The sequence below is a fragment of the Octopus bimaculoides genome, chromosome 7 (assembly GCF_001194135.2).
Source record: "Octopus bimaculoides isolate UCB-OBI-ISO-001 chromosome 7, ASM119413v2, whole genome shotgun sequence".
NCBI lineage: Eukaryota > Metazoa > Mollusca > Cephalopoda > Octopoda > Octopodidae > Octopus > Octopus bimaculoides.
The window spans coordinates 24,626,244-24,639,463 of record NC_068987.1 but is presented as its reverse complement, the minus strand read 5'-3'; the positions used below and the strand labels follow the sequence as shown (position 1 = coordinate 24,639,463).

Sequence of the window (13,220 nt, the reverse complement as noted above, 5' to 3'; positions counted from 1 at the left end):
TATATATATATATATATATATCGTCCCTTTTTCCATGCTGGCATGGAATGGACTGTTCGACAAGGACAGACGAGTCAGAAGGCTCCACCGGGTTCTATGTCTGCTTCGGCATGGTTTCTACAGCTCGATGCTCTTCCTAAGTCAACCACTTAGCAAAGTGTACTGGATGCTTTTTTTACGTGGCACCAGTGAGGTCGCCAAGTACCCGCAAGATAAGATCCCTCAACTGATCGGGGTATAGACTGGAGAAAGAAACTATGATATAGGAGATAGAAGCAGGTGTCTTGTTGAAGAGGTGAATATATGTTTTGCCCATCTGGAAAATAAGAGATAGAAAAAGAGTGAGAGTAGAAAGAAATGAGAGGTCCAGATACAACATGTGTGTTAAATAGAATAGGAAGTGCTCTGAGTGAAAATAGTGTGAGACACGGTTAGAGATATGGAATGATTTGGACTTAGAGGATATAAGTTCAGTGAAGCGGGAAGACGAGTTGTGAGGTAAGGATTGAATGAATATATCATCTGCCAACTTCAGAGTAATATATATAAGAAAGCCACACTTTACTTCATTACCTTAGAATCGAATAGTACTTTTTGTTTCACACTTCCTTTGCTGTATTCATTATATATTTATTTATTTAATAAAGCGTATTTATCTACCAACGCAGTGTTGAGCATTTTTAAATACCGAATACGCACTAAACACGAACACAGAATCTTAATAAACCATGATAAAACACGAAGTGAAAACATCACTGAAGAATATCCCTATACCACCAAGGAAAGTCGTGTGTGTGGATTCCTGCCTACATACTTAAATTTTCACACTAACCAGGCATTCTGTATATGCCGTTCCTGCTTTGCTTGATTGCAACGCGATTGTTATTTACAGTTATATGAACTGAGCCAGTTATATAATTTGTTGACATTATACGAAGCTCATCCTTAGATCCGTCCAAACTTCAGACCGCTTACCTATCCGTTTGACCTGTAGCAAAACACTGCCATGTCGACTAATAATGATTCTTCACTATTTTATATTAACTCCGTTGATCCAAAGAATGAGTTTCTATGTGACTGCTTGATCAGAGAGAGATAGCAACTAGATTCGTTCAAGTCACACACTACCGTCTTTAAAACAAAAAGAAGAATACATAGTTTCTGATATGCTAAAAGATGAGTTGGCCATGGATATTGCCTTTAATCATAGATTTTCTTCACCTGGACTAACCTAGAGAGTTAATAACTACAGCAGTATTAACTGCATTAAACCTAACAATTATTTCTGCCTGAAACAAAATAATTACCACATAGGAACTTTATGTATTTTGTTCTTTCGAAAATTTTTTGAAACTGAAATATTTCGTTGCACTTCTGCAACCTCTTCACAGTATAATTCTACTGCATGTATTATTACTTTAACGCGAGATATTTATTCGACATTACTCTCTGTCCAACTTACTCCATTGCAACTGATAATTTCCTGCAAGTAAAAATTGGTTAGTTTTATTACTTAGTTCGTATTTTCTTTCCTTCATTTTTTTTTTCAGCTTACAATGTCTGCTTCTACTACTATACATGATAATATATTCACAAACGTCATCAGAAGTCCAATGAGTTTCTTCGACAGTAATCCCCCAGGAAGAATCATGAATAAATTTTCGAAAGAACTAGATGAAGGTGAAGTACCAAAGTAACTTAGTTACAAAATCTTTAATAATAACCCATACATTAGATTTCAGAGAAGAATGTTTTACGAAAAACTAAGAAGAAAAAAAAAGGACAACCGAATATCATGGAGTAGAAAATATTCTCATGAATATGGAGCTGGGCTGACAAACATACTTAAAATTACAAAATAATTAGCTAATTCTAAAATCGCTAAACGAGATATAAGTAGTAACAATACTAGACGGTAACGTTTATTTGCCACTAGAACATAGCGGTTCTATAAAGAACTGTTACTACATTTTAACCCCAGGGAAACGTCTTTTCCAGCTAGCTAACGACACAACCTGTGTCCGATATATTGTAAGAAAGCGAGTTACTCCCCTCCAGCTTGGCAAGACCAGTAGACCATGGTTTCGGGGTCTTTGCCCTTCATCAGTACTGGACTCCTGCCTGCTAGAGATTGCAGTCAGTCGTCCCCATTCACAATATTGTGTGTGCCATTTCTAGCAGGCAGGTGTCCAGTACAGATGAAGAAACCATGGTCTACTTGTCTTGCCAAGCTGGAGGGAAGTGATTCGCTCCCTTACTCACAATACATCGGACACACGTTGTGTGTCATTAAACAGCTCAGAAAGACATTTTCTTAGGGTTAAAATGTAATAACATAGTTCTTTATAGAACAACCATGTTATAGCGGCAAAAAACGTTACAAAATAATTATTATTTCGTTATACTTTGTAATTTAGCAAATAAAAAAAATGGCTTTAACATTACATTTTTCAATCACAAATTCTTGAGAAAAATATGTCCTTTTAGTGCTCATACGAAATATTTTATTAAAATGCTGCAATTCACTAAGATAGTCCATTTATTACATTTTTATTTTGTTTTGTTTTGTTTTGTTTTTACCTCTCTTATATTTCTCCTTTTTATTCCTTCCAGCTGATTACACATTACCGCAGTTACTGGATATATTACTTCAGGTGTTTATGCAATTCGTGATTTTAGCTATTATGTCTCTCCAGACTAATTTGATGTTTATCATTGGATTCGTCTTAGCCTTTATCATAATGTATTTGCTTCGCTATATATCAATTGCGACCGTACGACAATTGAAGCGACTGGAAAACCTCAAGCGCTCAGTTTTACTTGGTCACGTCAATACAACCACCAACGGACTTGTGACAATAAGCACATTCAACCAAAATGAATTTTTCTTCAAAAGGTTTGCTTTATTGGTTATTTATTAATTATTTAATATTTGCTATTAAGAAGTTTGCTTCACAGCTATGTGATTTTGGGTTGAATTTCACTGTACAGAACTCTGAACGTCTGTAATAACCCCGGACCGGCCATTGCATTGTCAGTGAACTACGCAGGCGGAAACTGTACGGAAACCTATCATATGTGTATGTGTGTATGAATTGGATTTGTTCTCTTCCTCACTATTTGATAACCGTTGTCAGTTTCTTTACATTCTTTTATGTAATGAAGCGGTTCAGCAAAAAAGTTCGATAGAAGAATAACCAGAGTTAAAATAAGTACTGGGATCGATTCGATCGACTAAATCTTTCAAAGCTATGTCCAAACATGGCCGCGATCCAATGACTGAAAATAGCAAAACAATAAAAAAGAAGAGAGAAAAAGTACCAAGATCTCTTCGGGAAAAAATGAAAATCACGAAAGATTAACATTCTTAATACAACATATTTTTTCTGTTTGTGCGCGTGTGTGTGTGTGTGTTTTCTATTTATGTTCGGGTCCAAAGACTATATGGTATACGTCTAACAAACGGCAGTCTAAGAAAATTTTCTATTGTCATTGCTCTAGACAATCTTAAATCCCCTAATTGGTAAATAATCTTTACAACAAAATTATACCTTCTTTGTTATGATCTGTTGACTACATGTTAGACTATACATCACACAGGAGGTCTAATACGGCTGAAACATGTCAAGAGTGGTTACTAAACTGACTAACGATCACACACCAATTTATGTCTCCATTTAATTTCTAATTTAAATTTTGGAATTCTCTCCCTTGGCTTTGAAAAAAATTGTCATAAACGCTAACTGTTCTTTTTATTACTGCTTTGATTTCAGTTAATTATAAATCATGTTTGGCTCACTATATTAATTATATTAGTTCCCATTTAACTACGTAAATGTTATCTATTCATAGCCTATTCTTTGTTTTGTTGTCGTTGTTGTTTGGTGACTTTGACCAGCTCTAACTGATTAGATATTTTCAATCACATAAATATTCGATCCGTGTAACACGGGTTGTGAGATAACCTTGTAGTAATAATGATGATGACAATGACAATGCTAATGATACTGTTGCTTTTTCACTTCAGATTTTGTTACCACCACGATGTCGTGTGCTCAGTGGAGCTTCTGTTTGATTTCGCCCTCCGTTGGGTGGGAGTTCGGCTAGATCTGACTTTCATATGTATTTTCGTAGCAGCGGTTTATATTTTTGCTCTCAGTAAAGGCACAATTTCACCTTCGTTTGCAGCTATGACATTGAACTTTTTAACGCAGGTAAGTATTTTCCTGTATGTGGATGGCGGTCAATATACATTGTTATACCCTCATATGAGAAAGATAGAAAGGTAGTGAAGATTATCGTAAACTGAGGAGCAAGGTCCTGGAGAGTCAAGTAGGCTTCACAATTTCTATTCAAGGTTTTCATCCTACTTGCATAAAATAACACTCTTTACTGAAAAACTTGAAGATCACAATATTAATATGACATATTTGATTTCTCCCCAAACTTTTATTTCCATAAATTGGTTACAACAGAAATATGACAGAATGTAGCAACATTTTAACAATTCAGCAAATCATGGGAAATTACATTAATATTGGTAGTTCTATATGGGACATCTAACAGGTCATCTTCAACAAAAGTCTTTTGGTAAGGAAATATAGAGCGACTGCTTCAGAATGCAACTCTGATTTGTTTGTAAAGAAATATCTGGTAACTTGAACATCAATAATTTTTCCCCTATATTTTCCGGTGTGTCCATCAGAAAGCTGCACAGTTATTACTTAAATAGCACAGAAATAGTTTTAAGAAATATAGGATTGCTAAGAATGTATTTACTAAAAACACAACCCTAAGTTTATTTTACAACTTTATTTTCCTACAAGACGTTTTATAGTGTTTCTATTATGAAGATAGGCAGACACATAGATAGATATGGCGCATGGCCTAGTGGTTAATGTGTTGGTCAGGGGATCATAAGTTTGTAGGTTCAATTCCTGAAGTAGACAGAGTTATGTCCTTGAGCAAGGGTTGTCATTTCAGGTTTCTGCTCGACTGAAAATTAGTGCTAGCCTAGTGCTGGTACAACTCTGTCTCCCTCCAATTGTCACATCCTCAATGTTTCAATAGGAGGGTTGAGAAGGTTCTCACAACTACATAAGCACCCGAAACAACTAACGAAAACGTGGTACTGGGTAATACTTGCTTGCAAATGATGGCTAAGCCAGCAAGTTAAATACATACATAAACTTACGCATACATGTATACATAAGCTTATACATACATAAATACATACATACATAAATACATACATACATACATACATACATGCCGAAGCTGACATAGACAATTTAATAAAACATACCAACTCAACCACATATTTACAAGCACCGGGAACTCTCTTAACTATAAAATGTGTCGCTGCTTTGTTAGCAACCGGATTAAACACTCACAAGAACTTAAATAAAACTCAAAGAAAAATTATATATACATACATACATAAATTATTTCATTCACTCATTCATTCATTGGTTTGCTGTGATTATTTTCAGATTCTCAACATGTCCCAATTCCTTATCCGGATTATAAATGACACGGAATCAAGGTTTACAATTATTGAACGCTTAAATCAATTTCGCTCTGTAAGTATTGCACTACCTTATGATCTACTACTGACTTTCATTAACTATTACACTAACATGACAACCGGTATTGGAGTGTTTACGTCCCCGTAACTTTGAAGTTCGGCAAAAGTACTCGATAGTGTGACAAGGCTGACCCTTTGAATTACCGGCACAACAGAAACAGGAAGTAAGAGTGAGAGAAAGTTTTGGTAAATGAGTACAGCAGGGTTCGCCACCATCCCCTGCCGGAGCCTCGTGGAGCTTGAGGTGTTTTCGCTCAATAAACACTCACAACGCCCGGTCTGGGAATCGAAACCGCGATCCTATGACCGCGAATACGCTGCCCTAACCACTGGGCCATTGCGCCTCCAAGAATGTAACGTATATATATAGAACTATTTGATTTTAAGAGTCGAAAAGGTGTACACAAAAGGGCTGAGGAAAGCAACATGCAATTCAATGCATGAAAGTTGTATTTGAGGCGTTTCTTTATGAAAGAAAGCATTCAAGGTAAATTATTACATTCATATTAATGTAATTACTTCGTCGTGCAAAGACCGGACTTTCCAAATGCTAAAATATTTCAGATTCACTAATTTTTCTGTTAGGTAGCCCTTCCTTCTCTCTCGTTGCATTTCACTATTCTTTTAATATGCCTTTGGAATGATCCTCAAGTCTTACACAATTTCTGGCCCCGGTATTGCAATTTTTTTAGGTCCTGTACGTGAGTTGTGCTGTTGAGAAGGTGGTCATAGCGAGCCGCTTGAAACTTTCATGAAGAGAATTTTCATGTTGTTTCCTTCTGCTCATCTGCATACGGCAATTAGGACATTCTCTGTTCTTTTAATATATTCAGAGCATTTTACTATTTTAATTTCATCAGCACAGTTTGTGTTGACTCTGTTGACAACCGAAGGTAAACCTGATAGCTCCAAAACAATCCCTTGTTATACTTTGCCCTGAATAGTTGACACTTCAAGAGAGGGTGTCTCTGGATGCAGTTACTTGATTTCTATCTTTTACGTTTCTTATAACTTCATGTAAAGCTATAGTGTTGAAAATATAGCTTTTCCATGTAAATCTGATAATTCAGATATTTGCTAGTGTACGAGCGGTGTTTTGAACATACTACTGAGTTGCTGACTGAGCATTTTACTAACCTAATTAGAATATACACAGAGTTATTTCTTTTCCGAAACTGTAAATATTATTGCCATCAAATAACATTCTGCTGTCTTAGAAAAAAATGAATAATATAGTGAGAGACATACGAATGTTTGAAAAAAATATACAAGATCAGCCGTGCCTGAAAAAGAATTAAGGTGGCCATGGCATGGCTAAAATTAATTTGATCATAGCTTTTCTTTATCAAGGTTATCCTGAATCTGATCAACAATATTGTTTTATTACATTCACACAAGCCATAAAATATCGTTATCACAGTTTATTTTTTTCTTCTTTATACAAAACATTATCAAGATTTACCACAATATAAAGTCATCGTGAACAGCTAATTCATTACAGTCTACACTCTTCTACCAGTCCGGACACGTTCAAATCTCACCTGAGTGTCAAGTTTGGTGGTTAAGTCTTCTACTGAGTAAATCACAATAATTTATAAAATATCTACTTTACGAGAGAAATGTTTGGTCAATGCTTGTGTTCTTGAAAGACGTAAAACAATACATCACACAATTCCCAAATGCATTTTTGTGTCTTTTTATTTACATTAGTTTTTTTTGTTTTTGTTTTTGTTTTTTGTTCATACATCACTCACAAAGGCAACATAGATCTTGCACTTTCATGTTTTCTTTGTATCAGCTGGATTTGAATTTACAGTAGCTACAATAAAAGTTCCTACTTACTTTCATCTGATTTTAATATTTCGGCAAGAAGTAAGAGTATGACAAGGTAGACTGAGACAACTTTCATCCCCCGATATTTTCTGAAAATTTCACTTATGCCGCTGAGTTCCTTATTTCCTACCCTTTTAAATTGCCCTCAGAATCCTTACTTTGTTCAAACTATTGGCTTTCATTCCAAACATTAGTCCTAGAGGAAGTCACTTTTTTCTCTTTCTTTAGCACATTTTGGAATTCCGTTTTTATTTCCTAAACTCTTTTGTCTTATCCTTATTTAATTTTTCTCCGCTGTAGTTAGCTTCTAGTATGTTTTGTTTCCTTATGTAGAAAGAAAACTAAAGTTTTCTTCATATTCCCCAAATTACACAAATCAATTTCTCTTTTCTTGTAAGTAATTTTCTAGTCCCATTGTTATTACTTTGTATTTGTTCATTTGTATGGTGTTCTATTCGCCTTGTGTGCAATGTAAGTATATTCTATATATTTATATTTATATCTTTAAGGTAGCTTCTGAACGCTGTCAGTAGTTTCTCAAACTTTTTTGTTTGTTTTTGCTTATGCTTTTCAATTTATTTAATCTTTTATGCTGAAGTAGTTTATAAGTGGGATTACTTTGCTATAGTAGTCTTTTCGAACTTTTTCGTTGGTTCTGTTCTGATACTCTGATTTTGATTTCTGTATGTAATCCAATGTGGTCAATTTTCGTTAATTTGTCTCTTTTTATGGTAGCTTTGGCGCACTTGTTTAGACTCCTTCTCATTTTCAAATCCTAGTAAAATTCATGAGCAAGTCCTTGTAGATTCTCTGTGTATTGACTTTTGTAAATAGTTTTAATTCATTCCTGTACGGGGAGATGTTTTATAATGTGTTCATAGCATTTATAACGATTGCTGGTGTCATTCAATACATTTCCTAAGGGATCAAAGCTATGCAAAATAAGCAGTCTCTTGGAATATTCTTCTTACGGCTACAAGATTGGTATTATTCAGCTCTTTGCTGTATAATGTTTGTTTTCTGATTTGACATGAATGCAGCTTAGTGTACTGAATTAATAGTATAGCTGGTTTATGTTAAGTATCCCTAGTACACAAAAGTATATGTATCAAATGATTTTTTTCTTTTAGCCCTCCTCTATAATAGCATCCCTTTTTACGGCCATACACTCTTTTCCGGCATTCTCTGTTTCTCGAGTAAGATATTATTGCTTCCCATATGAACAGCAAGCCAGCTTTTGTAGAGTACAGATGAAAGGATTTTGTAGGTTGTTGGTAAACAAGCTATGAGCCTGTATTTTTGTGGTCCCCGGGTTTTTATACGGGGTGTTGATACTGTTTACCCTTCCAGGAACCATTGAAATATTGACCGTTTACCTGCTTTTTGAATACTGCCGCTTTCGATCATAAGTATTGAACAGGGATTCCAATCAAAAATTGGAGATTTTACTAATCCCGGATGCTTTCAATTTTCTAGCAGCTTTTAGATTTGTTGAGTTGTTTGCTAGATATTCTGATCTGTGTTTGCGGTGCTAATATATTTTTCATATTATCCTTTTTTTTGTGTGTGTGTGGTGGGGTGGTGAATTCAGCACTTCTGAACAACATATTACATTACCTCTATATTGTGATCGTATGAAACTTACGCGATGAAATCAGCAAACATCCTTGCCCAACAGATAATGGTTTTGTTACCGTTTCGTCTCTTAGTGAACATGGCGGATCAGGTTTTAAATAGCGTTGGTTTTATTTTCAGTTGGGTCGCTTTATTTTCTTTGTATTTCATACTTGTTCGTTATTTTCTTGATTTATATTATTTAAAAAATATTTTGTGTGTGATAATCACGTGTAAGTCATAAATAAGTATATTTTTTATTTAATGGGCATCCATATAGTATAACTTCCTTTATTTTTAATTTTTAATTGCTTTTCTTATGCTTCAACAGACAGTTATGTTTCCACGAACGCGCTAGATTATTAAGGCAAGCCAGCAGAATCGCTGAAGTATCGGAAAAAACGCTTTGTGATATTTGATCTTGCTCTTTTTGTTGTGAACTCAAATCTCAGCGAGGTGAACTTTGCTTCTCATCCCTCCGGGGTGGATAAGTTGAAGTACCAGTCAAGTTCTGGGTTGATGGTACACATTTACCCTCTCCGTTAAAAATTGTTGATCTGTCTAAATCAGAAACTATTTGTCTGGTGGCTATAGCTAAAGAGGTTGTATGGTGGACAAAATTGAAGGGGCTGAAGACAAACACTTTTCTCATTTCTCTTTGACTAATCCCTCATCAACTTCTCTAAGTTTCACTTGAAAAGAAAATAAGGGCGGAGAGAGAAGTGTGAGGGAAGTGTTTCCTTTTAGCCATTTTGCTGAAAGGTGAATGAGATTGGCGAGTATGGTGCAAGTGAATGGCCCTGCCCTGAGCATAGGCCTGTAATCGGAGAAGAGGAAATGAGAAAAGGCACCGGCCTCTGGTTTTATGGGGATTTTCCATGAGCAATGCTCAAACGACTCCTCCCTATTGAGGATTAAACATTGTTAATTTTTTTTATTACGTTAAACATGTTTACTCGCAAAATCCTCACAACACACGCTCACACACATACACACACTCTTTGTTTTGTCCTGTACCATCCATAAAGTTTCTCTTAATGTAAACTCTTTGTGGTTAATAAAGAAATCATTATTTTTATTTTTATTGTTGTTGTTGTTCTTCTTCATGTTAACATCGTCGTCGTCGTCATGATCATAATCTTCATCATGAAATTCACTTATGCTCTTTCAATATTTCCATTCAAGTTAACTCCCGAAATTACAGAAGAGGCCAGAAATATACCAAAAAAAAACAACTGGCCCAAAACAGGAGACGTCAGATTTTCAGGAGTTTGGATGAAATACAGAGAAGATATGAAATACATCTTCAAAAATGTCTCCTTTCACATCCGTGATAATGAAAAGATTGGTATTGTGGGTCGTACTGGCGCCGGTAAGACAACATTACTTTGATTATTTTCATTATTATTATTATTATTATTGTGGCTGCTTTTGCTATTGTTGGTACTGTTGTTGCTAAAGCGAACAAACGTCACTCGGAGGGAAATTTTTAACTGGATTGCGTTGTGAAATAAAAAAAAAATGCGGTTTCTAATAGACTTCAGATTGAAGGTTTACTCCCAGGTAACGGGGTAGAAGAACGATCTCTCTCTCTTTAGAAATTTTCTTACTGTTTACCTTTTTCTTTCTTTTCTTTTTTTTTTTTAGTAAATAACATTTGCAATATTTACAAGAAATTACAAGATAACCACATGAATGTAGCTGGAAGAGAGCTTGCTGCAGTTTTGGTTGTAGTAACACATTAAGATCTTATTTTCAAAGGAAGAAACAAAATATGTAAAAGAAAGAAAGATCAAACTTTCAAACGTTCAATCTTAAATACATTTGCGTCGGTCAATGACAAAGTAAAATGATTTTAGAAATATTGATTTGAAGAAAGAAATGATGCGATCAGCAAAAGCATCAACAGCAACTACATTCAATCCTTCGCAAATGTTATTAGTCAAAAAGAGTGACTTAACTTGAGCTAATTCTAGAAAAATTAGGAGTGGATGACGTATGTCACAAAAATTAGTTCCCCTTACTCGATAAATTTATTTAAGAAAATGTGAGGGAAAAAAGTGTTATTCAAGAAATATAGGAATTTATGTTCCCTCTAAAGAGGTGTTGGGAGAACTCTAGCTAATGTATGACAAGATGTGTGTTCTATCGACCGAAGCAGAGTATATTTGAAGTGAACACTTGGTTTTTAAAGCTTGGAACAGTGGTTCTCAACCGGAGTCCATATGGCCCTTAGGGATCCATATACGATTTTGTTAAAATTTACCTGCAATAAATTGGTTAGACTCCTACAATACACAAAATATTTTAGCAATTTTTTTATTACAGTTCTAAATAATATTTGATCATAAAAATGTATGATGTTTTTGAGCATCGAAGGGTTATGGGGTCCATCTTTGTAAAATAGGAATCAAAGGAGTCCATAAGCAAAAAATAGTTGAGAAACACTGGCCTAGAACAAGGTAGACAGGTAGAGTTGTTGCGCCACACCTCTAACCACAGGCACATATCACAGTATATTGGTTACAGGAAGACTAGGATTACACCCAGACATATTGATACAGACATCGAGCCTTGGCTTGTTAATTTCGTGCAACAGTATAGACATGTGGTGATTGCAGAGGGTGACTTGCAACATGTAGTCGCGTAGGAACTGTGTGAACATCGAAGTGTTAATAAGCGCAAAAGACAATGGAGTTGTCCCTGACCTGTAATGCACTGAAGAAGTGGACATATAATACCTCCAGGATTTATTACAGCTTGACCGCCATACTTTGTTGCAGGGAGCCTTTGGTTAGGTTTGAACGGTTTCTCTTCCACTTTTTGTGGAAGGATCAGATTCCAACGGTTAGAACCTTCGGCCACATTGAAAACCTTTTGTGTAGATGACTTAGAACTTTATGCTCGATGGTGCACAAGCAAGTGTACAGGCAGCTACAGATGCAAAACTTTTGACGTCGAGCATTATGGCAATTCTTTTGTCTGGCACAGTTTGCACACAGCTCGTTTCTTTGACGGAGTTACAGCCTTGAGTGAAGATTAAATTTCTTTCCTTCAAGGAAGAGATTAGTCTGAAAGAAGAGATGTCTAAGGTCGTTTCTGCTTCTCCAAAACCTGTGAGGTCAACGCGGTTAACATTCCTCTTGAACAGTTGCAAGTAGACGGTTTCAGGAAAACATATGCAAGGATGAAATTGCAGAGGACCGACGTTCTGTGGAGGAGATAATGGGGAACAGTGGTTAGTAGTGAGAATCTTAAAGAAAAACAATATGCGTGATCGAAGAAGAGGAGATGAACGAATCGAGAGTCTAGTTGAGGTCATGGTAAAAGACAGGTAAGTCAACTCAGTCGGAGCGTAGTAGTTGTCTCCTTACACTCATCATTGATGGAAATACATCTCAGTAGAGTTGGTGTTGGGATGCTAATTAGGATTTTGGTGCAACTATTTTGTGTTTATCTGGTTTTATGATGCATGGATAAGTATTTTTCGCTTTGGGCTGGTGTTTTTTGGCGGGGTCGTTTTGTTGGGGCTAGTGTTGTAGATGTGTTTGGGTGAAGTGTTGTAGATCTATCTAGACTGAGTGTGAGGGATAATATTCTTAAAATACTATAACAGTAGTAGTTGTGGTGGTGATGATGATGTTTTAGGGTATTGTGGATATGTCTGGACTATGTGAGATAGTGTTTTTAGGATACAAGAACACTAGAACGCTACCACTCTGCAAAAGTGTTCTAGTGCGCCAACAACAATGTAGAACACTACTATGTAGTAGTGTTCTGGTGTGTTGCACATATGTCTAATCCAATGTTATTAACCCTTTAACATTCATATTTCTGTCAAATGTAATATTTTATTCACATTGTTTTGAATTAATCATGCATCATCTCATAGCTTCAACATACTGATGATGTGATTGTTTACTTTTAGAACGACGTTGTAGAATAGATGTGAGAGGCTGGCTGGATCTTGCCAGCTGGTATAAAAGCGGGAGAATATTTTGCCCAGATATGTCAGGTTTAAATGCCAAAGGATTAAGATGTTTTTTGTAATCGTTTTCTTGAGTGCTATAAATGTATCTGAGAAGACTGGTGTAAGTTTATTTTATAAATTCATATTGTGGTAATATTTAAGGGCATTATGGGTATGCCTTTGTGTTTCAAAGTGTTTGTAGAGAATATAATGAAA

The 13,220-nt window shown here is 35.6% G+C and overlaps 1 protein-coding gene across 1 annotated transcript in view; it reads left to right on the top strand.

Moving 5' to 3' along the window:
- LOC106872811 (ATP-binding cassette sub-family C member 5) overlaps window positions 1–13,220 on the top strand; it is a 104,556-nt gene that overhangs the window by 81,838 nt on the left and 9,498 nt on the right. The window contains exons 18-22 of the mRNA XM_052969141.1: window positions 1,551–1,680; window positions 2,614–2,896; window positions 4,028–4,214; window positions 5,493–5,582; window positions 10,220–10,406. Coding sequence (XP_052825101.1) covers window positions 1,551–1,680; window positions 2,614–2,896; window positions 4,028–4,214; window positions 5,493–5,582; window positions 10,220–10,406 — 877 coding nt within the window. The remainder of the gene's footprint in view (window positions 1–1,550; window positions 1,681–2,613; window positions 2,897–4,027; window positions 4,215–5,492; window positions 5,583–10,219; window positions 10,407–13,220) is intronic.